The sequence below is a fragment of the Oncorhynchus tshawytscha genome, linkage group LG30, assembly GCF_018296145.1.
Source record: "Oncorhynchus tshawytscha isolate Ot180627B linkage group LG30, Otsh_v2.0, whole genome shotgun sequence".
NCBI lineage: Eukaryota > Metazoa > Chordata > Actinopteri > Salmoniformes > Salmonidae > Oncorhynchus > Oncorhynchus tshawytscha.
The window spans coordinates 22158439-22184438 of record NC_056458.1 but is presented as its reverse complement, the minus strand read 5'-3'; the positions used below and the strand labels follow the sequence as shown (position 1 = coordinate 22184438).

Genomic DNA, 26000 nt, shown 5'->3' with positions numbered 1-26000 from the left:
ACCTCTGCTGTCTTCAACCAGGATCTTAGTGATCACTGCCTCATTGCCTGCGTCCGTAATGGGTCCGAGGTCAAACGACCACTCCTCATCACTGCCAAACGCTCCCTAAAACACTTCAGCGAGCAGGCCTTGCTAATCGACCTGGCCTGGGTTTCCTGGAAGGATATTGACCTCATTCCATCAGTCCAGGATGCCTGGTTATTCTTTAAAAGTGCTTTCCTCACCATCTTAAATAAGCATGCCCCATTCAAAAACTGTAGAACCAGGAAAAGATATCGTCCTTGGTTCACTCCAGACCAGACTGCCCTTGACCAGCACAAAAACATCCTGTGGCGTACTGCACTAGCATCGAATAGCCTCCGCGATATGCAACTTTTCAGGGAAGATAGGAACCAATATACACAGACAGTTAGGAAAGCAAAGGCTAGCTTTTTCAAACAGAAATTTGCATCATGTAGCACAAACTTCAAAAAGTTCTGGGACACTGTAAAGTCCATGGAGAATAAGAGCACCTCTTCCCAGCTGCCCACTGTAATGAGGCTAAGAAACACTGTCACCACCGATAAATCCACTATAATTGAGAATTTCAACAAGCATTTTTCTACGGCTGGCCATTCTGTCCACCTGGCTACCTCTACCCCAGGCCAACAGCCCTGCACCCCCACAGCAACTTGCCCGAGCCTCCCCATTTCTCCTTCACCCAAATCCAGATAGCCGATGTTCTGAAAGAGCTGCAAAATCTGGACCCTTATAAATCAGCCGGGCCAGACAATCTGGACCCTCTCTTTCTAAAATTATCTGCAGCAATTGTTGCAACCCCTATTACTAGTCTTTTCAACCTCTCTTTCGTATTGTCTGTGATCCCCAAAGATTGGAAAGCTGCTGTGGTCATCCCCCTCTTCAGACCCAAACTGTTACAGACCTATATCTATCCTGCCCTGCTTTTCTAAGGTCTTCGAAAGCCAAGTTAACAAACAGATCACCAACCATTTTCGAATCCCACCGTACCTTCTGATTTCCGAGCTCGTCATGAGTGCACCTCAGCCACGCTCAAGGTCCTAAATGATATCATAACCGCCATCGATAAGAGACAATACTGTGCAGCTGTATTCTTCGGCCTGGCCAAGGCTTTTGACTCTGTCAATCACCACATTCTTATCAGCAGACTCAACAGCCTTGGCTTCTCAAATGACTGCCTCACCTGGTTCACCAACTACTTCTCAGACAGAGTTCACTGTGTCAAATTGGAGGGCCTGTTGTCCGGACCTCTGGCAGTCTCTATGGGGGTGCCACAGAGTTCAATTCTCAGGCCGACTCTTTTCTCTGTATACAATAGTGATGTCGCTCTTGCTGCTGGTGATTCTCTGATCCAGCTCTACGCAGACAACACCATTCTGTATACATATGGCCCTTCTTTGGACACTGTTAACTAACCTCCAGACGAGCTTCAATGCCATTACAACTCTCCTTCCGTGGCCTCACACTGCTCTTAAATGCAAGTAAAACTAAATGCATGCTCTTCAAACGATCGCCGACCGCACCTGCCCGCCCATCCAGCATCACTATTCAGGACAGTTCTGACTTACAATATGTGGACAACTACAAATACCTAGGTGTCTGGTTAGATTGTAAACTCTCCTTCCAGACTCACATTAAGCATCTCCAATCCAAAATTTAATCTAGAATCGGCTTCCTATTTCGCAACAAAGCATCCTTCACTCATGCGGCCAAACATCAACAAAGCCCCATATACTACCCACCACTGCGACCTGTATGTTCTTGTTGGCTGGCCCTCGCTTCATATTCATCGCCAAATCCACTGGCTCCAGGTCATCTATAAGTCTTTGCTAGGTAAAGTCCCCCCTTATCTCAGCTCACTGGTCAACATAGCAGCACTCACCCGTAGCACGCGCTCCAGCAGGTATAGTTCACTGGTCACCCCCAAAGCCAATTCCCCATTTGGCTGCCTTTCCTTCCAGTTCTCTGCTGCCAATGACTGGAACAAATTTAAACAAATCACTGAAGCTGGAAACTCATATCTCCCTCTCTAACTTTAAACACCAGCTGTGAGAGCAGCTCACAGATCACTGCACCTGTACATAGCCCATCTGTAAATAGCACCTCATTCCCATAATGTTATTTATTTTTTGCTCCTTTGCACCCCAGTATCTCTACTTGCACATTCATCTTCTGCACATCTATCACTCTAGTGTTTAATTGCTAAATTGTAATTATTTTTCCACTATGGCCTATTTATTGCCTTACCTCACTTATCTTACCTCATTTGCACACACTGTATTTCAACTTTTCTATTGTGTTATTGACTGTATGTTTGTTTATTTCATGTGTAACTCTGTGTTGTTTATCTTGGCCAGGTCGCAGTTGTAAATGAGAACTTGTTCTCAACTGGCCTACCTGGTTAAATAAAGGTGAAATAAAATGACAAATAAAAACATAGAGCTGCGCTGCTCTCTTGTGTTCGTATAGCATAATGACATTGCAGAGATGGCACATTCTGAAAACAAATACCGTACATAGATACATACTGTATATCTAGCTCTGTTTGTTTTTGATTCCAATTATCAGAAGATATAAGAGTGCATGTACAACTTTTCTTAATTTTACAAAATTGTATGATAAAAGCCACTGATCAATTTACTGATGGTATAATGCAACTGACATTTATTGATTATGTCACTTACAAAAAAGGCATGGCATATACGACAATTGAACTGTTCTGAGGGATTGGAATGAAATCTTTAAATCAGATCACTATTGCTATAACTATATAACATTTCAACAAACAACAAATGCGTAGGACATTATTGGAAAGGAAATTATTGCACAATATACTTACAGTATATTTTGAACAGATTTCATATGTCCACTCATGTTATTTTCGAAATTTACGTCACACATTAAAACCCACTTACAGTACATCAAAATAACAATAATACCACCATCAACTATGTTCTACCTTCTGACACCAAACACATGTAAATTAACTTTTGAAACACATCACACCTCGTCACATGAAAATAAATCCCCTTTACATATCCAACTTCGTATCAAAATAGGATCTGTATTTATTCCACATCTGGGATTACAAATGAAACTTTCCCCCACAAATGTCATGCAATTATCATAGAAATCACTTATTTTAAGGCAATAGTAGGACAATAGTAGCAGCACCATAATAGTGACCATTGTAGAAAGGTTAGGTGGCATTGATTGTATACATATGTAGGATCTTAATTTAATCCTGCAGCAACAAGAAATGTGAATTATTATGTGGATTATAACTAATGGACATTTTTGTAGGAGTTGATACATTTTTCATTAGGGCAAATCAAGTCTGACATTTCAGTGGAAATTACAAACTTTAGAAGCCTTTTAAAAACTCAAATACACTAAAAGTTTGCATTTTCTGCTCTGCAGGAACAGTCTCAGCAACAAAAAAAGAGTCCTCAAATTAAGATCCGACATCTGTAGAGAGGTTAGGTAGCATCAAGAGGTTCTGTTATTGTATTTTAAGGCCAAGCTCACTAGCTTATTGATTGTAACAACTTGATTATAAGTATAATAGATACAACATAAAGATTCTCAGGTTGTAGGCTATTCTTTTGATATAATATCAAATTGCCAAACTTCCTGAGCGGTTATAAGGAATACAGTATTAAGAACAGTGCTTAAGTGTTGTAGTTCTTCTTGGGATTGCGGTACTTTGTATTTGTCATAGATATGCTTACTTTCACTTCACAAAACTTTATAAGTTTGCTTAATAAAATCTATTTAAAAATAACAGAAAATGTATTCATCACAACAATTCTTAGGATAGAAAAAGTTCAAAGCTTCATTAAAAACCTAGCAGTGCCTCGAGTCACAGTGACTGTACTTTGCATAGTTAGTTGATCTTAGAACATATCAATAAGACATCTAAAAAAGTACAGAGTATAAAACATTACTCTCTAATTATCAATGTGAAAGATATGTTCTTTTTAAGTGGTGTCATTGGGAAAACTATAAAGAATATTGTATATAGATCTTATATAATAAAGATGAACTGTAAAGAATATAGAATATTGCTGGGGCTTACAACAAACTGAAGTAAACTATACACTGTAACTTTGTCCTATGTTTTTTTTGATAGCACCAGCTGCTAAGGTCTCTCTTCTGGTAGTTACGAACGCCTGCTGCTTCTCATAATAAGCAGCTTCGTTAATAAAAGTGGGATAGACGGTGCCAGCACCTTCGTAGCGGAGGGTTGTCCCGTCAAACGTTTGGAACATAGGGTCACCAGGGTTCAACGGCTCCCAGTCACAGTCCTAAAGGAGGAATGAACAACAACAAGGAAATTCAAAGCTCAAGAGTTAGAGTTCTGCTTTTTTGAAGAAAAGTAACAAACTACTGCATCCCCACAGTTAAAGAAAACAGCCTGGGATTCTGACTGTCATTGGATACACCATCACAGGCTATTGAAATTCACTACTAATTCAATATTTGTTACCCAAGACATTAAGCCAAAAACAGACGTAACCGAAAGGAACAAAAAGTTAGAATAAGCAAATAACAATAGACATTTAAAAGTATCATAGCATTTAAATCGCCCGGTTTTGTACCTGTAGATTGGGGTGCACCATGGCAATGATGTTGCCATTGGTGTCTCTGGGATAGTCCATCTTCTCTGAAACTCTGAACACATCCACTGTACAGGGGGGAAACTCCAAGCCTACACAATATAAACACCACACCACATCGTCCTCACTTGTTACTGTGCATGCAAAATAAAGTAAAGGACAAAACAAATAGCACTGAAGTAGTTTCCTTGCACACAAATAAAATAATCCTCAACAGTTATGAGAAATATCAATAATAATGTAGCCTATGTACAGTATGTATTTGTGTTATTTTGTAAATAAGTTTGACTATGATTGTGTGCATGACTTTTTCTTCCCTCATTGATTAATCGCCAATCATGTACAAAATATCCCGTAGTTCCAACTGTTGTTTTGGAGGACCTCACACACAGTTTAATTTCTCAGAGCAGAAAACACAACTCAGCACCAAGGCACACAGCATTCATCAGGCCCCCACTGTGGACCCTGGAGCCAGGCTCCTGGACACCAGATTACAAAACCCTGCTGGCTCCTAATCACATGGAAACTAACCAACTTCCAACAAGTATGCCATTCAGCAGCCTAGCGGGCCTAGTGAGGGGAATGAACATGCAGACTTCAAACTTCAATTCACTCTTGAGAACTACTGCTTGTTTACAGAACATTTTGAGGAAAGCTTGTTGCAGTGGTTGCAGTTTTGAGGTATCATGCAGCTTTTTCCCCCATTCATATTTCCAATAGTTGTCAAGCATACTTTTACATATTTCACAGCTATATACAGATGTATGATCTTAATTTGATCACTGTTGTTGCAGGACATTTGACCTAACTAAAAATAATTCACATTTCCTGTTGCTACAGAATTATTTTTTGCTTTGAAAAACTGGTCAAATTAAGATCCTACATCTGTACAAGTCACATGATACCTCAAAGAGGCAAACACTGTCTGTCTGAAGGAACTGGAAGGGGATCTTATGAAATAGTTGAAGTGGAAGGATTACTTAAAAAAGGTTTTCATGTAAGGAGAACACGACTTGCTCACCCATGAGCAATGTCACAAAAACTGAATCATTACAGTGATGCTGATAATGCCAGATAGGCTGAAGGGGGAGCAGAGAAGGCTTTTATACAAAACTAAAAGAGATACAAAACGACTTAGCCTATTAGACAACTCTCGAAGATAAAAGTTTTGTTAATGTTAGATTTGTATTTCTGTTTTATTATTAAAATGTTGGTAGAGTACAAACCACAATATGTTCTGCAAAAAGCTTTCTCTTACAACAATTGTTTTCTTGGTGTCACAGATTCCCCTGGTACTGCTGCTCATTCCGTGCACGAGTTCCAGAGGTCTACGTCACCGGCCTCTAGGCGTTATTGAACTGTTTCATTACGCACACCTGGTTCCCATTTCCCCTGATTAGTAATTGTATATATTTGCCCTTTGTTTACCATTGTCTTGTGGGTTAATGTTCTCACCCAAGATTTGACCCTACATGGCCCCGTCCATCATCCCTTTGATGCGGTGAAGTTGTCCTGTCCCCTTAGCAGAAAAACACCCCCAAAAACATAATGTTTCCACCTCCATGTTTGACGGTGGGGATGAGGTTCTTGGAGTCATAGGCAGCATTCCTCCTCCTCCAAACACGGTGAGTTGAGTTGATGCCAAAGAGCTCCATTTTGGTCTCATCTGACCACAACATCACCCAGTTGTCCTCTGAATCATTCAAATGTTCATTGGCAAACTTCAGACGGGCATGTATATGTGCTTTCTTTAGCAGGGGGACCTTGCGGGCGTTGCAGGATTTCAGTCCTTCACGGCGTAGTGTGTTACCAATTGTTTTCTTGGTGACTATGGACCCAGCTGCCTTGAGATCATTGACAAGATCCTCCCGTGTAGTTCTGGGCTGATTCCTCACCGTTCTCATGATCCTTGCAACTCCACGAGGTGAGATCTTGCATGGAGCCCCAGGCCGAGGAAGATTGACAGTTCTTTTGTGTTTCTTCCATTTGCGAATAATCGTACCAACTGTTGTCAACTACTCACCAAGCTGCTTGGCGATGGTCTTGTAGCCCATTCCATCCTTGTGTAGGTCTACAATCTTGTCCCTGACATCCTTGGAGAGCTCTTTGGTCTTGGCCATGGTGGAGAGTTTGGAATCTGATTGATTGATTGCTTCTGTGGACAGGTGTCTTTTATACAGGTAACAAACTGAGATTAGGAGCACTCCCTTTAAGAGTGTGTTCCTAATCTCAGCTCGTTACCTGTATAAAAGACACCCGGGAGACAGAAATCTTTCTGATTGAGAGGGGGTCAAATAGTATTTTCCCTTATTAAAATGCAAATCAATTTAAAACATTTTTCACATGCGTTTTTCTGGATTTTTTTGTTGTTATTCTGTCTCTCACTGTTCAAATAAACCTACCATTAAAATTATAGACTGATCATTTCTTTGTCAGTGGGTAAACGTACAAAATCAGCAGGGGATCAAATACTTTTTTCCCTCACTGTATTGCTATTACAGGTCTCGTCCCTTGTATTTATTAGACGTTCAACCTCGCTCTTTTGTTTGGGGTACATCCCTGTGTTTTTGTTTATGTGTTTTGGGCTTCGTCCCCGTGCCTTTCATGGCATGTTGTATTTTTGGGTGGAGTATTAAACCCCCTATTGTGTATTCCTGCGCCTGTCTCCAATCCTTTATACAACGTGACAGTGGGACATTCAAACTACCGCGTAGGTATTTTGTTTTTAATACCTTATAACCATATTAATTTACCGCCAGCTGATGTGTGCTGTACATAATCTATGGAATGCTTATCTTTTATACATTTTACACAAATGTTACACACCTTCGTTGAAGAGCTCAATGAAGTCCAGGGCATGTTTCAGTACCACCCTCATAGACTCAAATATGTTGCTCCTCAAAACCCCCTGAGGTTGAGGGCCAACCTCTAGACCTGAAATAAACACATTCAAAACCTTTAAATATATCCTTTAAATATGTTGTCTTCTTTAGGGACAAATTCAATTTGAATCTATTTAAACTTATTTTTGACTTGTTTAATATTTACTATTACATTATAAAGTTTTTAAAAAGTGAATAAATGCCCCCAACGTACTACAACATCTCAAATTCTTCAAAGGCTGTAAGGCTGGAATTTGCACTCACCGACGGGGTGCTTGGCCACAGAGCGTGAAGTTGAATACTTGAGTAGCGGGTGTTCAGTCAGCAGAACTGGACAACTGTCAGGAGCTATGGCTTTCTGCATGACATAATTAAAGATGTCTCAGCATGTGAACAAACACACAACCTCAACACAGAAAACATTATTTCCATTACAATATGGCCGCTAATAACACATTAGTCAGAAATATAACAATAAAAGGCTAAGTATGACCAATTTTCACTTAAAAGACCATAGTCAAACCAGTGTTTAATAAGTGGTTTTAACCCTCTTTATACAATAGCTAACTTCATATAGGTTCCCTATAGTTAACTCACATGTACCATTAAAGAGCACTAATAGGTAACCTTGTGTTCAATCAATGAAATTATTCATTATTCATACAACTAACCCATAATGGGTTAGTGAGTGAGAAAGGTTATGCAAAGTGCACTAAGAGGAAACACAGAGCGGCGGTTTCCTGGACCAGGGTTGGGCTCAATTCGAATTGACGGCTGTCAATTCAGGAAGTGATTTGAATTTAAACTTCAGACATGTTAAAACATCTGAAATAAATAGCTTCTACTTTTCAGTTCATTGAGAAGTTATAGAAAATAAATGCAATTTTTTCAGTTACTGAATTGTAATTTTTGTTTATTTCCTGAATTGACTGCCTGAAATTCTAATTGAGCCCCAAAAGTACGTTTTATTTGAGAAAGTGAGAGGGAGAAAACACTTTCTAAGTTCACCTTGATGTAATGCATCATCTGGAGGTTGAAGTGATCCTTGGAGCTTTCCAGTATGAGCGTACAACCCATGTTGGAGGTAGTGTTGTGGAGGTCGAAGATGACATCGTAGGCCTCAGGGCTTCCTTTAGGTCCAAATATCTCATTGATCTGCTGGGCCCTCTGGACCTCGTAGGGCAGGTCATCTCCACTAGGGGCGCTGTGGATACACCACTGACAGGTTAACCACTTGTTTTATTGTCACACACACCAGATAGGTGCAGTGAAATGTGTTGTTTTACAGGGTCAGGCATAGTAGTATGGTGCCCCTGGAGAAAATGAGGATTTAGCGCCTTGTTCTAGGGCACAATGACAGATTGTCACCTTGTCGACTCGGATATTCGAACCAGCGACCTTTCGGTTACTGGCCTAACGCGCTAACCGCTAGGCCTGGTAATTACCAGGTAGTTCAGGAGCACTTTACTTTAAGTAGTTCTAACACCTGTGTAGTAACAGTGTAATTACTATAGGAGCAACACTGTATTAACAATGTGAAATCATGAAATTATGTGTAATAAATATACTGATGAACTATACTGAACAAAAATATAAATGCAACATGCAACAATTTCAAAGATTTTACTGAGTTACAGTTCATATAAGGAAATCAGTCAATTGAAATAAATTCATTAGGCCCCTAGGATTTCACATCACTGGGGAGCTAGCCAATCATAATGAGTTTTTCCCCAGAAAGGGGCTTTATTACAGACAGAAATTCTCCTCATCCACCTGACAGGTGCTGGGGAAAATAAAAGGCCCCCTCAGACAATCCCACAGGTAAAGAAGCCGGATGTGGAGGTCCTGGGCTGGCGTGGTTACACGTGGTCTGCGGTTGTAAGGCCGGTTGGAGGCAACTTATGGTAGTCATGAACATTCAGTTCTCTGGCAACAGCTCTGGTGGTCATTCCTGCAGTCAGCATGCCAATTGCAAGCTCCCTTAAAACTTGATCAATCTGTGGCATTGTGTTGTGTGACAAAACTGCACATTTTAAAGAGGCCTTTTATTGTCCCAGCACAAGGTGCACCTGTGTAATGATAATTTAATCAGCTTCTTGATATGCCACACCTGTCAGGTGGAAGGATTATCTTGGCAAAGGAGAAAAGCTCACTAACAAGGACGTAAACAAATAATGGCACAAATTTGAGATAAATAAGCTTTTTGTGCATATGGAAAATGTCTGGGATTTTTTATTTCAGCTCATGAAACATGGGACCAACAGATTACATCTTGCGTTTATATTTTTGTTTAGTGTACAATACTGTTCACCTCCTGTCTAGTAAACAGTGGTCTTATATACCCCACATACTAGGCCTTTATACTAAACAGACATTTATAAGCTACCGATTATCCCTAGTAAATATGTGATTCAGAACACAGCACATGCCTTACAATAAATGAGGCTGTTAATGATTGACAGTGGAGTCCGCTACAATAAACAAATGGTGATATAAGACTTACACTTTAACCCTAATGTAAGAAGACCAACAAAACTTTCACCAGACAGCGGTAAGTTATAACCCACAAATATTGAAAACGCCTACTCTGCTACAGGCAGGATAGGAAAGCATTTGTTACATACATAAGGGCATTATAATAATTTTCACAATTTCAGAGTGTTATTTCGACCTCATAATGTGGAAATATATTTTTTATTTGACAGAAAAATCACGTTTTTAACTATCCCTTTAAGAGTACAGAAGTATCATCAGGCTCATGCATATTCATGCTCACATTCAAAGGGTACATTTCTACATGTTGGTTACAGTGCCTTGCGAAAGTATTCGGCCCCCTTGAACTTTGCGACCTTTTGCCACATTTCAGGCTTCAAACATAAAGATATAAAACTGTATTTTTTTGTGAAGATTCAACAACAAGTGGGACACAATCATGAAGTGGAACGACATTTATTGGATATTTCAAACTTTTTTAACAAATCAAAAACTGAAAAATTAGGCGTGCAAAATTATTCAGCCCCCTTAAGTTAATACTTTGTAGCGCCACCTTTTGCTGCGACTACAGCTGTAAGTCGCTTGGGGTATGTCTCTATCAGTTTTGCACATCGAGAGACTGAAATGTTTTCCCATTCCTCCTTGCAAAACAGCTCGAGCTCAGTGAGGTTGGATGGAGAGCATTTGTGAACAGCAGTTTTCAGTTCTTTCCACAGATTCTCGATTGGATTCAGGTCTGGACTTTGACTTGGCCATTCTAACACCTGGATATGTTTATTTTTGAACCATTCCATTGTAGATTTTGCTTTATGTTTTGGATCATTGTCTTGTTGGAAGACAAATCTCCGTCCCAGTCTCAGGTCTTTTGCAGACTCCATCAGGTTTTCTTCCAGAATGGTCCTGTATTTGGCTCCATCCATCTTCCCATCAATTTTAACCATCTTCCCTGTCCCTGCTGAAGAAAAGCAGGCCCAAACCATGATGCTGCCACCACCATGTTTGACAGTGGGGATGGTGTGTTCAGGGTGATGAGCTGTGTTGCTTTTACGCCAAACATAACGTTTTGCATTGTTGCCAAAAAGTTCAATTTTGGTTTCATCTGACCAGAGCACCTTCTTCCACATGTTTGGTGTTTCTCCCAGGTGGCTTGTGGCAAACTTTAAACGACACTTTTTATGGATATCTTTAAGAAATGGCTTTCTTCTTGCCACTCTTCCATAAAGGACGGATTTGTGCAATATACGACTGATTGTTGTCCTATGGACAGAGTCTCCCACCTCAGCTGTAGATCTCTGCAGTTCATCCAGAGTGATCATGGGACTCTTGGCTGCATCTCTGATCAGTCTTCTCCTTGTATGAGCTGAAAGTTTAGAGGGACGGCCAGGTCTTGGTAGATTTGCAGTGGTCTGATACTCCTTCCATTTCAATATTATCGCTTGCACAGTGCTCCTTGGGATGTTTAAAGCTTGGGAAATATTTTTGTATCCAAATCCAGCTTTAAACTTCTTCACAACAGTATCTCGGACCTGCCTGGTGTGTTCCTTGTTCTTCGTGATGCTCTCTGCGCTTTTAACGGACCTCTGAGACTATCACAGTGCAGGTGCATTTATACGGAGACTTGATTACACACAGGTGGATTGTATTTATCATCATTAGTCATTTAGGTCAACATTGGATCATTCAGAGATCCACACTGAACTTCTGGAGAGAGTTTGCTGCACTGAAAGTAAAGGGGCTGAATAATTTTGCACGCCCAATTTTTCAGTTTTTGATTTGTTAAAAAAGTTTGAAATATCCAATAAATGTCGTTCCACTTCATGATTGTGTCCCACTTGTTGTTGATTCTTCACAAAAAAATACAGTTTTATATCTTTATGCTTGAAGCCTGAAATGTGGCAAAAGTTCGCAAAGTTCAAGGGGGCCGAATACTTTCGCAAGGCACTGCAACTAATGTAGCAGGCGTAAAAGAAACGCCTGAAACTAGATCCCCTACATACTGGTCTTGACGAGAAGAAAAAAAAATTGGGGGGAAGTCCTCTTCTGCACTGTTGAACCAATCCAGTAAATGTGGGGGAAGAGATAAGACAGAGTGTCACCTTGTTAACGTCCAAAAACGTCTCTTTCTATTTCCCCTGAAAACCGGAACATCCTGTTGTTGGGGAGTCGGAAAAAGCTAACATTTTGGAGAACAACAATATGACAAAGCATGTTCTTTTTCTGACCCTCAAAAGCAGCACATTTATTTGGACCATATTCTCACAGCCTTGCAGTTCTGTTGCCTGGCTACCCAAACTCCTTGCTCCAGCCAAACACTACACCACAGCCATGGATGTTAGTTTCTTCTCCGCAGTGAGCCTGGATCTGATTACCCCTCCAACGATGTCTAGAACGCAAACACATTCTAACTGTTCTGATTGGTCCCAGAAACTGATGTGTTGGGTCAGAGTAGGAACACATGTGGGTAAAGTGGCATTTGGAAAATGTATCATTGACATTGATACTCTGATTGGTTATCGATGATCCAATCGCTGATGCCGTTGTTTTGTACAACACACCTCATTTCGTTGTCACCACAAACTCCTTCAATGATGACAGTCTCAGACTGAAGTATGTAGGGAACATAGAGCAGAGGAAGTCTCAACTGGCAAGCATTTCTGAGCAATTATTACAACATTTCTGAACGTCTTATGAACTAATGACTAAGCTAATCTTCAGTGATTCTTATCATGCTGCAACCTATGCTCACAAAATTGATTCACAATACCATTGGATAGCTGAAATGTTTCCTTCCTCTCCTATGCCTTTTTTAAAACAATTCTAAAACAACAAATGCTCTAATGCTGAACCAGCATGTTCTCCAAGCTGCCCCAATAGCATAATAGCACCTGTGCTACCCATTTTTTGTCTCTTTCTCTCCCCCCGCCCAACTCCCTTTTGACTGCATATCTAGCAATGTCCGGATAGTTAGGACAATCATGTAGCACAATAGAGACAGGTAGGTCTGTCAAATGCAGTTATTCTCCACCCTCAGTAGCCTATAAAAGAAAACCTATGCCAGATAGATTATGAAAAATGTGTGGTTGATTGGTTAAAAGACAACTATAGCCCTACCAACCAGCTTAAACCAAACACCAAAATGCCAGTATGAAACCACAAAAACATTACAGGAATGTATCTTGGAATCAAGAGTGCAGTCCATCGGCCTGATATAAATAGAAATGCTATAATTAGAATATGTCTTCAAGGAGGTAATCAGCTTAGCCTGCCTAAATGATGTGTCAACAACATGGTAGTGTGACTAGAGAGGAGTCTGCTGAGTAGATGCAATACTCAAGTGAAAAATGTGTTTATAATCTATTTGACTACATCTACAGACACTGAAGAGAAACATTATTTCTACATTTAGACTATATGTTGAAGGTTCAAAATGTGGATTCAAGCCTACCTATATCATGATAGCAAGGAGATGGAAGGTGCTTGCTTCCTATGCATACACACTGAAGTTTTCAAACTAGGCCTATTTGGCCATTGGGGCATAATGCCAAGTTAGAAGCTAAATAAATCATTACACATGTAATTTAATGAATAGGCTACTGTATTATAAAACATGAACTTCTGTCAGTCCAATCCTTCTGCTGTCATGTACTTGGACCAACTCCAAGCTCATTTGTAACTCAGTCACATTCTGCTCAGGTTTTGCCCAGAGGCTGGCTGAAAATCAGCTGTGAGTCTGTGTGAGCATGAATACAGTAACTTTGCTGTAATTGGGGCAGTTCAACTTTTTTTTTCTTTTTTTCTTCCAGAAAATCACAAACTTCAGGATTTCCATAATAAGCTGTTCGGGAATTGCTTATAATAAGCCATAATAAACATACATCCTTAAACATACATCCTTAGCACCATGGGTCCACTATATATATATAAAAAATAAGAACATCTATAATATGGCAATTCCAGAGTTGTCTCTAAACAATATAGACTTTAAGTGTATTTGGGTACTGTGAACTAAATAACACTGGACAGACAGATAAACACGATTCAACGTCAAAGGTCCCCGCTGTTTACCTGAGATTCTCGGTCGTGAACGCTCTGTTAAGATCTGTGTCCACATATCTAGTGCATTTCTCCACGGCTCTTGGGTTCGTTATGAAGGGTTTCGTCTCAACTCCCTTTCTATGGATTTCTTTTCCATTCTGTATCCACAGATTTACAAGCGTTACGCCTGACATTTCATTTCCGTGTGTGCCTCCAAAAATAGCAACTCTTCGAGCCTCGTGAAAACAAGAGACATTGGTACTTGAAGTCATAGCGGTAGTGAAGGCTGGAATATTGAACAGTTGATACAAGCCCTCAGATGAAAGCGCGAGCTTGAGGACTCGGGAGAGCAGCCGCTGAAAGTTGCCAGGCAATAAAATCCACGGTTGACGTTTCTTAACCAATTGTGATATGAATGCTGTTCGGGTAGTACACTTACATAATATCGCCGCTGGACTACTGTGACCACTCACCACCGAACATAACTCTGTCGTGTTGTACATTACTTGAGAAGGTTGGGTTAAGATCCTCCCACAACAGCCTACACATACTAGGCTATCCCCATTATGGATTGGTTGTGATATGGTTTTACAATTTTATAAATATGATTTTCACAGTTAATCTTAAAGTTGCAACCACATTATTAATTATTCTGTTGGAACCAGATTATCAATTCATATTACATAATTATATATGAACGTTATGTTTTATAGGCCTATATATCTCTCTAGACAATATTTGCCTGAACTGATCTGATCCTATGAATACAGTGCTGCTAATCAATAACACATTAGTCTTACATTGTGTATTGTGTATCTTTCAATAGACAGTCATACTTACAACAACACTTGTATGGAGCCAATATAAAAAGTATTACTATAGCTATAATGGTTGTGGAGACAATGTTTAGACTAGGCCTTCATATGATGCACTGCACACAAAGGATATTGCATCAATGTCCCTTACTGAAGGGAATTACATTAGAAATGTAATCTATTTCAAAACTGAACAAGAAACAAATCTTATCAAATGTACACAACCACTTTCTCATGCGTCACTGGCATGCATTATACGGAGGACTAATGAAACATCATGACAGTAGAATCCAAGTTATAAACATGTCACTAACACTGCAATAAAACCAGTTTGAGTAAAACCAGTGTGATTTGTCTTAAATTGTCCACTAGGTGACAGGGTAGGATAAAAAATATTCTTTACAAAACACCATTTAGTGGTAACTTAAACAACTGAAAATGTTCTTTAGTTTATCTAAACTAACTAAACTAATAACTAATAAGAACATCTATAATATGCCTTGTCTCTAAACAATATAGCATGCAACATTTATCAAATCTTTGAATATGAAAATTAATGCACATTTATCATCTGAATGCATCTGAATGCACATACAAGTGTCTCTAAAGAGTGGAAGAACAACCATCATAGGGGTGGTGTACAATGAATCTACTCATTTAAAAATCTGTTCCCTTATAACCAAAGGCCACCCATCAAAAATCCTCTCCAAGCTATGGGTTGTTTTATTCAGATGGCATGCTTCATGACATCACCACTGTGTCAATGTGTTCGGTTGCGAGGTAATCCTGATATGCATCATACATACATCATCCTCTTGTCTTTTCCATGCTTATTTTTCTTATTTTTCTTATTTTTCTTCTCTGCTGATGAAACAAATTCATGGGAGATTGATACAGGATCAGGATTAATCTGTGGTAAAGGCAGACAGCCTGACGTCGCCTCTGACATCTCCCCGGTCTGTCTTCCATCTGTGTGCTTCGGGGCAACTGATTCCTTGTTTGTTTTTCTATTTATTTTCTTCTTCTTCTTCTTCTTCTTCTTCTTCTGTGAATCTGTTTCTGTGTATTGGGTCATAGAACTCTGGGTCGTTTCAATTAGCATTGCAGTGTTATCATTTATTTTCTTCTTCTTCTTCGACTCTGTTTCTGTGTATTGGGTCATAGAACTCTGGGTCATTTCAATTAGCATTGCAGTGTTATCATTTATTTTATTTTTCTTCTTCTGCGACTCTGTTTCTTTGTATTGGGTCATAGAACTCTGGGTCGTTTCAATTAGCATTGCAGTGTTATCATTATCTTGATGTCCTACCGCTGGTACTTCGTAATCAGTGGATTTCCTCCTCTTTGTCTTTTTCCTCTTTCTCTCTGAGGATATAAAGGCACTTTCAGCTTCAAGTCTCACTTCAGCAGAATTTTTTACAGTTGCGTTCATCCTCTGAGATATTTTAGTTGCATCATTTTTCAGTCTTCCCTCAGGATCATGTTTGGTGAGGGAATTCTTATTTTTCTTAGTTTTTCTCTGAGAAACTGTGTCATCTGGAGTCAAAGCAGAACTCTCACACCCCTCCAAAGATATGCCAATAATCTCTTTTTCCAGTGGAGCTGCTGTATCCTGGTGTATGACAGAACAAGTGTCTTTAGACTCATCTCGCTTTTTCTTCTTCTTTCTTGGGCTAGTGATCTCATCTGTTTCAGGTGGTATGCTGTCCTTTTGACATCTCTCCTCTGTGCTCAAAGGAGTTACTACATACCCATCTTTCTTCCCCTTTTTTCTTGGTGGCACAGTGTCAATGGATTCAGACACAGAACTCTTGAGGGAGATATGAGATTTTTGAATATTATCCTCTTGTTGTTGAACAACGGCGCCATCTTCAGTTGAAGATATCCTCCTCTTCCTCCGCTTCTTCTTGGGGTTCTCTTCCCGTCTTAGGCATATATCTGTATCAACATGGCATGGTGAATCCCTCCTCCTCTCCTTTTTTCTCTTCTTTTTCTGTGGCATAATCATTTCACCAGACACGGACACAGAATGCTCTGCCTTGTTATCCTGGGTTATCTCAGTAGCCTCTCCTCCCTGTATGGTGCTTGTACTCACACAGGTGACTAGTTCCTGATAATCTGGAGCTTCTTGGCATGGAGGCTGCCCAACTCGGTCCTCTATACTTTCATCATCTCCTCCCTCTCTTTTCCTGTTCTTTTTCTTCCTCTTCTTTCCCTTCTGTTCATAGTCTCCCCCAGCATCAACATTTGTACAGTCATTTGTGAGCGCTGGATCTGTTGAAGGGGGGTTGTGACCTTTAATTCCAGGATCAGCCTCTGTTTCTCTTGTCTGGTTCTGATGGTCACGATCAGGGCGCTGCCCAGTCACACTGGGGGTCATGGCTCTGCCTTGGGTCCTCTCCAAACAGCTTCCTTCACTTTCCTGCACTTCATTAATAGGTGAACTCGTTATGTCCACTGCCTGGTCTATTCTACTCCCCTCTACTTCCTCACTGACAAATCCGATATTCAGCATTGTCTTCCATTCTGTCAATGAAATGTCCATGTTGTCGTTCTCTTCCTGTCCGTCTGTATTGTCAGCTAAATGTATACCAGGTTCTTCTGTTTTATTGCGGACTAAACCCCTACCAGATGAACATCTCCTAACGCAACTGACTGACTCTGGGTTAGTCTCTTCTTCTGCCATGTTACATTTCTCAGGTACGATTCGCTGTGACCCAGCAAAACTCTGCTTTGATGGTGTGTCTTTAATCATTTTGGAAACCAAGGAAAGAGTTTGTTTAACGTGAGGGAGGTGTTGTGTTTTCTTTGTGCTCTGTTTCTTTGTCTTGGCGGTGGAGTCTTTGCTTACAGATGAAAAGTTTCTGAATTGCTTTTCAGCTTCAGATGATGGATAACACCAAGTTTGACTATTTTTCTTTTTCAGGAATAGCATTAAAAGTTTATTTTCCTGTAACAAAGAAATGTTGATCAAATGAAATAGCAAATCATTTGACTCATGATGCAATGAGAAAAAGAGCCTAGATAAAATGTAAGATTATTTGATCATACTCACCACCACTCTGATGTCATCATCACTACCTTCAGATTCCACCTCCTGTCTGTAGGTCCATAGAAAAAATACAGCATTATACACCTCAGAAATATACAATCATTATAAAGAAGCTCCAAGGAAGAAATGTGTTCTGCCCCGTTTCATAGCTCAAATCTACCTTAAGAGCACTGACCATCTCCAGCAATTACAACCTTTTCTTATTTCAAAATGTAGAGCTGTAGAAACCTTACTCTGACAGTGGAGACAGTTCACCTTCCTTATCCAGATATCTGTTTGGTAAAGCTGAAGCTAAAGTCGCTTTTCCTTTAGAGAACTTCTTCAGTGTTTTGACACATCTAAAAAAGCCTCCAATTGCCTTACTCTATTGGAAACAAAAGGGATTTAATGTCAGTGAGACTGAGAAGACATTTAGAAGCATATGACACATGAGTTACCCACAAATACATTAGGCCTATATATGATCCAAATGATAAGTATCAGAAGCTGCACTTTGTTTTATTTTATGAAGGATCTTTTTTTTACAATACGAATTTGACACAAGAAGTGTTGCCTACTTACCGAGAAGGCCACACCATTTAATAGTGATAGGTGTGTGTTTCTGTAAGCACACTCTCGACTAGATAGGGGTTTACTTCTGTAAACGCTCCCCAGAAAGGGAAAGGAGTACTTTTTCAGGCCATGCTTCTCTGCTTTCCTCTTGTGATGTTTCATTGCCTGTGAGACCTGCTGCTTCCTTTGGGGAGTGGCAGGTCCATCTTCGTCCCCACTCTCCTCCTCTGATTCTATGGTACATGTGAACTCTGACCTCTCCTTTGAGTGGCATCTTCTCACAGACCTCACCACCTCAGACACTGGCACTTGAGTTATGAACAGGCTGTCCCCTGAATCCCTACTGATATATGTGTGAGAAAAGGGAAAGACAAGCATTGCAATGTTCACACTTTTGGTTGTGTTAATTGTAATGTTAATTCAAATACATTTTTCTTGACATTGTTGTAATAAGCTAGCTATAGGAATCTATTCTGAATGCTTCACACGTTTATGTAGAAGCATTGCTGAGGGCACAGCACTGACTTTTAACCAATGTATCTGGGTTCAACTTTCCATGTGTGCTTACCTGTCTGCTGAAGACTCAGCGCCATGGTCTGTGACGGGATGGGATAACACATATTTCTGCCCACTGAGAGCAGCATCGAAATAATGTGAGATTGTTTTAACGATATCGGGATCGGGGTTCTCCAGAATGATCTGGGATGAATTATCTTCTGCTGCTTCATAAACGCATTCTGAGTTCAACAGAGTGCGTGTATTATTATTTTCAACTCGTCGAGCTTGCAGGTCACTGACAGAAGCCATGAGGTACACAAAAAAAAGGTATACCTTTTATCTATTCTACCTGTACACAGCACACGCGGTCACGTTTGGACAAATTCACAGTCAACCAGGAAGTGAGGCGAGCAGACGTCGTTATATAACGTCAGAGAATATTTGTGGGCCAACCAAGGTTTTTCTATGAGTTCTTCATTGACTCGCGCTGCACGGCTCGTGTACTCTAGCACGCGGTGCCGCGCGGCGAAACACCACTTCCCATTCATTATCGAGGCTTGTGAAAGCGGTGAGAAAGAGAGCGGGTGGGGGTCCGTTGGGCGGCGCGAACTTGGCGTGGTAGGCGGTAAAAAAAAGCAGCATTTCCCAAATGTTTTATGCAGATCACAAACGCGATGACCAATCTGTGATCTTCAGTCGCTCGAGGCTTGAAGATGATACATGATACAGAATAGCAGACTCAGCAAGACTGAACAGTTACTGTTACATGTCCCGAAATTGAAGGAATTGTGTGACGGTAAAAACATATTTAGGAAATTGTGACTTAGTGTATGCATGGATTTGCCGAACACTTGGTTTTAAATGATATTGAACTGTCTGTCTGATTCAAATCTTAATTTCCTCCTCTTTGCCACTACAGTGTTGCAGCGAGGGCTGAAGAACAATTTTGCTGACAGACCTCACTCTAGACCTGTTTAAGTTTCCCATCAAGGGTAACAGGTTGCAACTTATTGCACAATTGTATCGTTTTGCATTTCAGTAACACTTTATTTTCAGGTGCACATATTAGCCAATAATATTGTAGCGACCCGCACAGACAGCTGTGTGTTATGTGTTAGGCTAGTAGGTGGTTGTGTTGTACTTACCCGTACCCAGTGTTCGCGGGGCCGACATGCCAATCAACCTGCTATCTGCCAATCACAGGAATGCCTGGAATGTTCTGATGCCAGGGCATCCCAGCGATTGGCGGAGTGGTGTGGAGGGGGGTTGGGCAGGGGGATGGACATTGAAAGTTAAGACCAGGTTTAGCATTTGTTCTCACTCTTACGTCTGGGCTTCACAAGAGAATGTCATGGTTGGCTTGTCGGGTATCTTTCGTTTATTGGGCTACGGCCAAACAGTAGCCTGTGTAAAGTTGGGTTAATTAACCGTCAATTCGTAAACTCAACCCTCTGTCTGGACAATTGTTCCTTGATGATCTAGTCAGGTCATTACATTGGTGTCAGAAGTAAAAACGTTAATAAAAGTTAGCCAGCTAGCTAGCTGACTTCTGTGGCTAGCTACCGTAGGTGAGAACGGGGGTTGACAATGCTTCGAGGGAATGTGAAGGTGGAGGTAGGGGACTATTATGGCCAAGGAGGTGCGTGTGCATGGACGTTGGAGGATCTGGCTGAGGAGACCACCAGGGCGTCGGAGCCCAGAGGCCGTTTGAGGGAGGACGTTAGAGTGATTGCGGCTGAAGCGGGCATGAGTCCTTCGTTCGACTGTGTTTCGCGCGGATTCTGGTGGGCGGACCGAAGGGGTGAAGACGCGGCGGGACGAGGAATCTGGGGCTCAGGATGTATACAAACATGGCAGCGCCCAGTTCCCGGCTGCGTCCGTGTCTATGCCAAAAAGAAATGGTCAGATTTCTGCAACTGATTTAAACGTCCAATCAGCAGTTGAAAACATAAGAAAGCGTCCTCCCCGACATTGTTTCAGCAAAAAGCTGAGGGATAGGGCTGGGGAAACGCAACCATTCTAAAATTAATAGACAGGGCTATGGGTGCAAGCCAGGACTGACCATCCAAGATACCAAAATGATATACTGAACAAAAATATAAAAGCAACATTTAAAGTGTTGGTCACATGTTTCATGAGCTGAGGTGCATTTCTGTCTGTAATAAAGCACTTTTGTGGGGAAAAACTAATTCTGATTGGCTGGACCTGGCTACCAAGTGGGTGGGCCTGTGCCCTCCAAGGCCCACCCATAGCTGCAAAAATCAAATCAATTTTTATTTGTCACATACACATGGTTAGCAGATGTTAATGCGAGTGTAGCGAAATGCTTGTGCTTCGAGTTCCTACAATGCAGTAATAACAAACAAGTAATCTAACCTAACAATTCCACAACAACTACCTTATACACACAAGTGCAAAGGGATTAAGAATATGTACATATAAATATATATGAATGAAGGATGGTACAGAATGGCATAGGCAAGATGCAGTAGATGGTATCGAGTACAGTATATACATATGAGATGAGTAATGTAGGGTATGTAAACATATAAAGTGGCATTGTTTAAAGTGGCTAGTGATACATGTATTACATAAAGATGGCAAGATGCAGTAGATGGTATAGGGTACAGTATATACTTATGAGATAAGTAATGTAGGGTATGTAAACATTATATTAAGTGGCATGGTTTAAAGTGGCTAGTGATACATTTTTACATACATTTTTACATTATTAAAGTGGCTGGAGTTGAGTCAGTATGTTGGCAGCAGCCACTCAATGTTAGTGGTGGCTGTTTAACAGTCTGATGGCCTTGAGACAGAAGCTGTTTTTCAGTCTCTCGGTCCCTGCTTTGATGCACCTGTACTGACCTCGCCTTCTGGATGATAGCGGGGTGAACAGGCAGTGGCTCGGGTGGTTGTTGTCCTTGATGATCTTTATGGCCTTCCTGTGACATCGGGTGGTGTAGGTGTCCTGGAGGGCAGGTAGTTTGCCCCCGGCGATGCGTAGTGCAGACCTCACTATCCTCTGGAGAGCCTTACGGTTGTGGGCGGAGCAGTTGACGTAACAGGCGGTGATACAGCCCAACAGGATGCTCTCGATTGTGCATCTGTAAAAGTTTGTGAGTGCTTTTGGTGACAAGCCAAATTTCTTCAGCCTCCTGTGGTTGAAAAGGCGCTGCTGCGCCTTTTTCACCATGCTGTCTGTGTGGGTGGACCAATTCAGTTTGTCTGTGATGTGTACGCTGAGGAACTTAAAACTTACTACCCTCTCCACTACTGTCCCGTCGATGTGGATAGGGGGGTGTTCCCTCTGCTGTTTCCTGAAGTCCATGTTCATCTCCTTCATTTTGTTGACGTTGAGTGTGAGGTTATTTTCCTGACACCACACTCCAAGGGCCCTCACCACCTCCCTGTAGGCCGTCTCGTTGTTGGTAATCAAGCCTACCACTGTAGTGTCGCAAACTTGATGATTGAGTTGAAGGCTTGCATGGCCACGCAGTCGTGGGTTAACAGGGAGTACAGGAGAGGGCTCAGAACGCACCCTTGTGGGGCCCCAGTGTTGAGGATCAGCGGGGTGGAGTTGTTGTTACCTACCCTCACCACCTGGGGGCGGCCCGTCAGGAAGTCCAGTACCCAGTTGCACAGGGTGGGGTCGAGACCCAGGGTCTCTTGATGATAAATTTGGAGGGTACTATGGTGTTAAATGCTGAGCTGTAGTCGATGAACAGCATTCTCACATAGGTATTCCTCTTGTCCAGATGGGTTAGGGCAGTGTGGTTGCGATTGCGTCGTCTGTGGACCTATTGGGGCGGTAAGCAAATAGGAGTAGGTCTAGGGTGTCAGGTAGGGTGGAGGTGATATGGTCCTTGACTAGTCTCTCAAAGCACTTCATGATGACGGAAGTGAGTGCTACAGGGCGGTAGTCGTTTAGCTCAGTTACCTTAGCTTTCTTGGGAACAGGAACAATGGTGGCCCTCTTGAAGCATGTGGGAACAGCAGACTGGGATAAGGATTGATTGAATATGTCTGTAAACACACCAGCCAGCTGGTCTGCCATGCTCTGAGGACGAGGCTGGGGATGCTGTCTGGGCATGCAGCCTTGCGAGGGTTAACACGTTTAATTGTTTTACTCACGTCGGCTGCACTGAAGGAGAGTCCACAGGTTTTGGTAGCGGGCCGTGTCAGTGGCACTGTATTGTCCTCAAAGCGAGCAAAGAAGTTGTTTAGTCTGTCTGGGAGCAAGACATCCTGGTCCGCGACGGGGCTGGTTTTCCTTTTGTAATCTGTGATTGACTGTAGACCCTGCCACATACCTCTTGTGTCTGAGCTGCTGAATTGCGACTCTACTTTGTCTCTATACTGACGCTTAGCTTGTTTGATTGCCTTGCGGAGGGAATAGCTACACAGTTTGTATTTGTCATGTTTCCGGTCACCTTGCCCTGGTTAAAAGCAGTGGTTCACACTTTCAGTTTCGCGCGAAAGCTGCGAATCCACGGTTTCTGGTTTGGGAATGTTTTAATAGTTGCTGTGGGTACTACATCGCTGATGCACTTGCTAATAAACTCGCTCACCGAATCAGCGTATTCGTCAATGTTGTTGTTTGACGCAGTACGGAACATATCCCAATCCACGTGATTGAAGCAATCTTGAAGCGTGGAATCAGATTGGTCGGACCAGCGTTGAACAGACCTGAGTGCGGGTGCTTCCTGTTTTAGTCTCTGTCTGTTGGCTGGAAGCAACAAAAGGTTGTCGTGGTCAGCTTTTCCAAAAGGAGGGCGGGGGAGGGCCTTATATGCGTCGCGGAAGTTAGAATAACAATGATCCAGGGTTATACCAGCCCTGGTAGCACAATCAATATGCTGATAGAATTTAGGGAGTCTTGTTTTCAGATTAGCCTTGTTAAAATCCCCAGCCACAATGAATGCAGCCTCAGGATATGTGGTTTAGAGTTTACATAGAGTCAAATAAAGTTTGTTCAGGGCCATCGATGTGTCTGCTTGGGGGGGAATATATGCCTCTGTGATTATAATCGGAGAATTCTCTTGGTAGATAATGCGGTCGACATTTGATTGTGAGGAATTCTAAGTCAGGTGAACAGAAGGACTTGAGTTCCTGTATGTTGTTATGATCACACCCTGCCCAGACATGTGAAATTCATAGATTAGGGCCTAATTTATTTAAATGTAATGATTTCCTTATATGAACTGTAACTCAGTAAATTCTTTGAAATTGCTGCATGTGGCATTTATATTTTTGTTCAGTGCATTCAGAAAGTATTCAGACCCCATTGACTTTTTCCATATTTTATTAAGTTACAGCCTTATTCTGTAAGTCTTGGGGATTCCAGTCTTGTGGGTTTTTCTCTGGCAGGCACTTCTTCTTTTATGGTATATTGGCGATCACACAATTTAATGTGCACCCGCCATCTACTATGCGGGATGGAAAGAGGATTCCCCAAAACCTGAACTGCCAAAATACTGCCAAAAAATAAATCAAACAACTTCTATTAAAAAAATTCATTAACAGATCTGATCCCTACACAGGCTCAAGGGGAGCCTGGGAGGGCGGGTCTTCCGGCACCAGTACCCCTTGCAAGTCTTTCAATGTAAAATCCTTGAGTCCCAAAAACGTTTCTGCTGCAGCCACAATAATGTAGTCTAGTTTCTTCTACTTTTTTTTAGACTTGTACTGTACAGTTTATAACTTTGGCAATGAACACAACAAAATCCACCTATTTAACACACAGGGTATCTTTTGTCTGGCAGAAAACATTTACTACAGGCTGTGGTGCGTCCACTTCCATCTCTTCACAAGCATCACTGTTTTCTCAATTCTTTATATCACCTCAGCATAGGAGATTCTATTGACTGCCCTAACTTTTTCCACCTCAATTTCCTTCACCCTTATAGGGCACCCCAGAAACTCAGGATCATGATCCCCACCACAATTGCAACACCGTCGTCTTTCTACACAACTTTCTTCAGTATATTCTGTTTGTCTGCACTCACTTGAAACATGGCCAAATCCTTTGCAATTCTTACACTGCAGTGGTTTGGGGACAAAAGCTCTTATGGCGTATCTTACATAACCAAGCTTTACATGCATAGGTATTTGCTCTTTATCAAAAAACAACAGGACCGACAGACTTTCTTCTTTCTCTCCATTCACCCAGCGTGTCAGACACCGGGAACCAACCACACCAGGAATTATCTTCAGTTATTCAACCGGAACATCCGTCATCACCCCTGAGATGACTCCTTTGACAGGTGCTCTACCCCGAAGTTCAAAACACAAAACTTCTGTTGTCTGGATTCTTTTAAGGCCCACTGCAATCTTCCTCTGCTCTTCAGAAATACAATCAGAATAAGACCACTCCTGGTCACTTTGATAGACTCCACTTTTCCAAGCACATACTTCACAATTTTTGACACCTCAAACGGGTTTCGCACATACGCATCCTTACTCAACAAATGCATCCCAACAAGAGGTGATTCACTATCATTTACACACGTATCCTTCACTCCAATTTTAGACAATTGACTTTTTGTTCCAGTTTTTGATATTACTGTTGTCCATTCAGAACATTCGTCTTCACCAAATTTACTCAACGCGCTGCTTAATTCAAACTCAGCATCCACTTCCGCCATCTTCCTCGGCTTTCTTCCCAACGCATCTGACAGGCACTGTCAACTGTGGCACCTTATATAGACAGATGTGTGCCTTTCCAAATCAAGTCCAATCAATTGAATTTACCACAGGTGGACTCCAATCAAGTTGTAAAAACATCAAGGATGATCAATGGAAACAGGATCCACCCATAGCTCAATTTTGAGTCTCATAGCAAAGGGTCTGAATTCTTACGTAAATAAAGTATTTCTGTTTTTTAGTTTTAATACATTTGCAAAAAAATTCTAAAAACCTGTTCTCACTTTGTTATAATCGGGTATTGTGTGTAGATTGATCAGGAACATGTTTTATTGAATCAATTTTAGACTAAGACTGTAATGCAACACAATGTGGAAAAAGTCAAGAGGTC

General features: G+C 41.4%; 2 protein-coding genes across 5 annotated transcripts; both read right to left on the bottom strand.

Moving 5' to 3' along the window:
* Positions 1-2659: 2659 nt before the first annotated feature.
* On the bottom strand, positions 2660-15312 carry aspa (aspartoacylase). Its single transcript, XM_024394018.2, has 6 exons — positions 14078-15312; positions 8528-8723; positions 7784-7877; positions 7464-7571; positions 4620-4729; positions 2660-4325 (listed from the first exon to the last, which is right to left on the bottom strand). The coding sequence occupies exons 1-6, from the start codon at positions 14548-14550 to the stop codon at positions 4113-4115; spliced, it is 1194 nt and encodes a 397-aa protein (XP_024249786.1). The 5' UTR covers positions 14551-15312; the 3' UTR covers positions 2660-4112.
* Positions 15313-15445: 133 nt separating this feature from the next.
* Positions 15446-19354, bottom strand: LOC112246913. Of its 4 annotated transcripts, none has more exons than XM_042309089.1 (5): positions 19035-19354; positions 18476-18809; positions 18148-18278; positions 17918-17963; positions 15446-17812 (listed from the first exon to the last, which is right to left on the bottom strand). In XM_042309089.1, exons 1-5 carry the CDS (start codon positions 19271-19273, stop codon positions 15659-15661), a joined length of 2904 nt encoding a protein of 967 aa, XP_042165023.1. In that variant the 5' UTR covers positions 19274-19354; the 3' UTR covers positions 15446-15658. The 4 variants fall into 4 exon arrangements, with proteins under 4 accessions (XP_042165023.1, XP_042165025.1, XP_042165024.1 ...); XM_042309091.1 differs by having other exon boundaries at positions 18170-18278; XM_042309090.1 differs by having other exon boundaries at positions 18476-18806.
* Between the last annotated feature and the right edge of the window lie 6646 nt (positions 19355-26000).

Excerpts from the sequence above, each read along its gene's own strand:
- LOC112246913 (XM_042309089.1), bottom strand. The coding sequence starts at position 19,273 with ATGGCTTCTGTCAGTGACCTGCAAGCTCGACGAGTTGAAAATAATAAT. Across the intron at positions 18,279-18,475 it reads TAAATGGTGTGGCCTTCTCG|AGTAAGGCAATTGGAGGCTT; the intron begins GTAAGTAGGCAA and ends TGTTTCCAATAG. Across the intron at positions 17,813-17,917 it reads ATGATGACATCAGAGTGGTG|GAAAATAAACTTTTAATGCT; the intron begins GTGAGTATGATC and ends TCTTTGTTACAG.
- aspa (XM_024394018.2), bottom strand. The coding sequence starts at position 14,550 with ATGTACAACACGACAGAGTTATGTTCGGTGGTGAGTGGTCACAGTAGT. Across the intron at positions 8,724-14,077 it reads TTCACGACCGAGAATCTCAG|CGCCCCTAGTGGAGATGACC; the intron begins GTAAACAGCGGG and ends GTGTATCCACAG. Across the intron at positions 4,326-4,619 it reads TGGTGCACCCCAATCTACAG|GACTGTGACTGGGAGCCGTT; the intron begins GTACAAAACCGG and ends TTCCTCCTTTAG.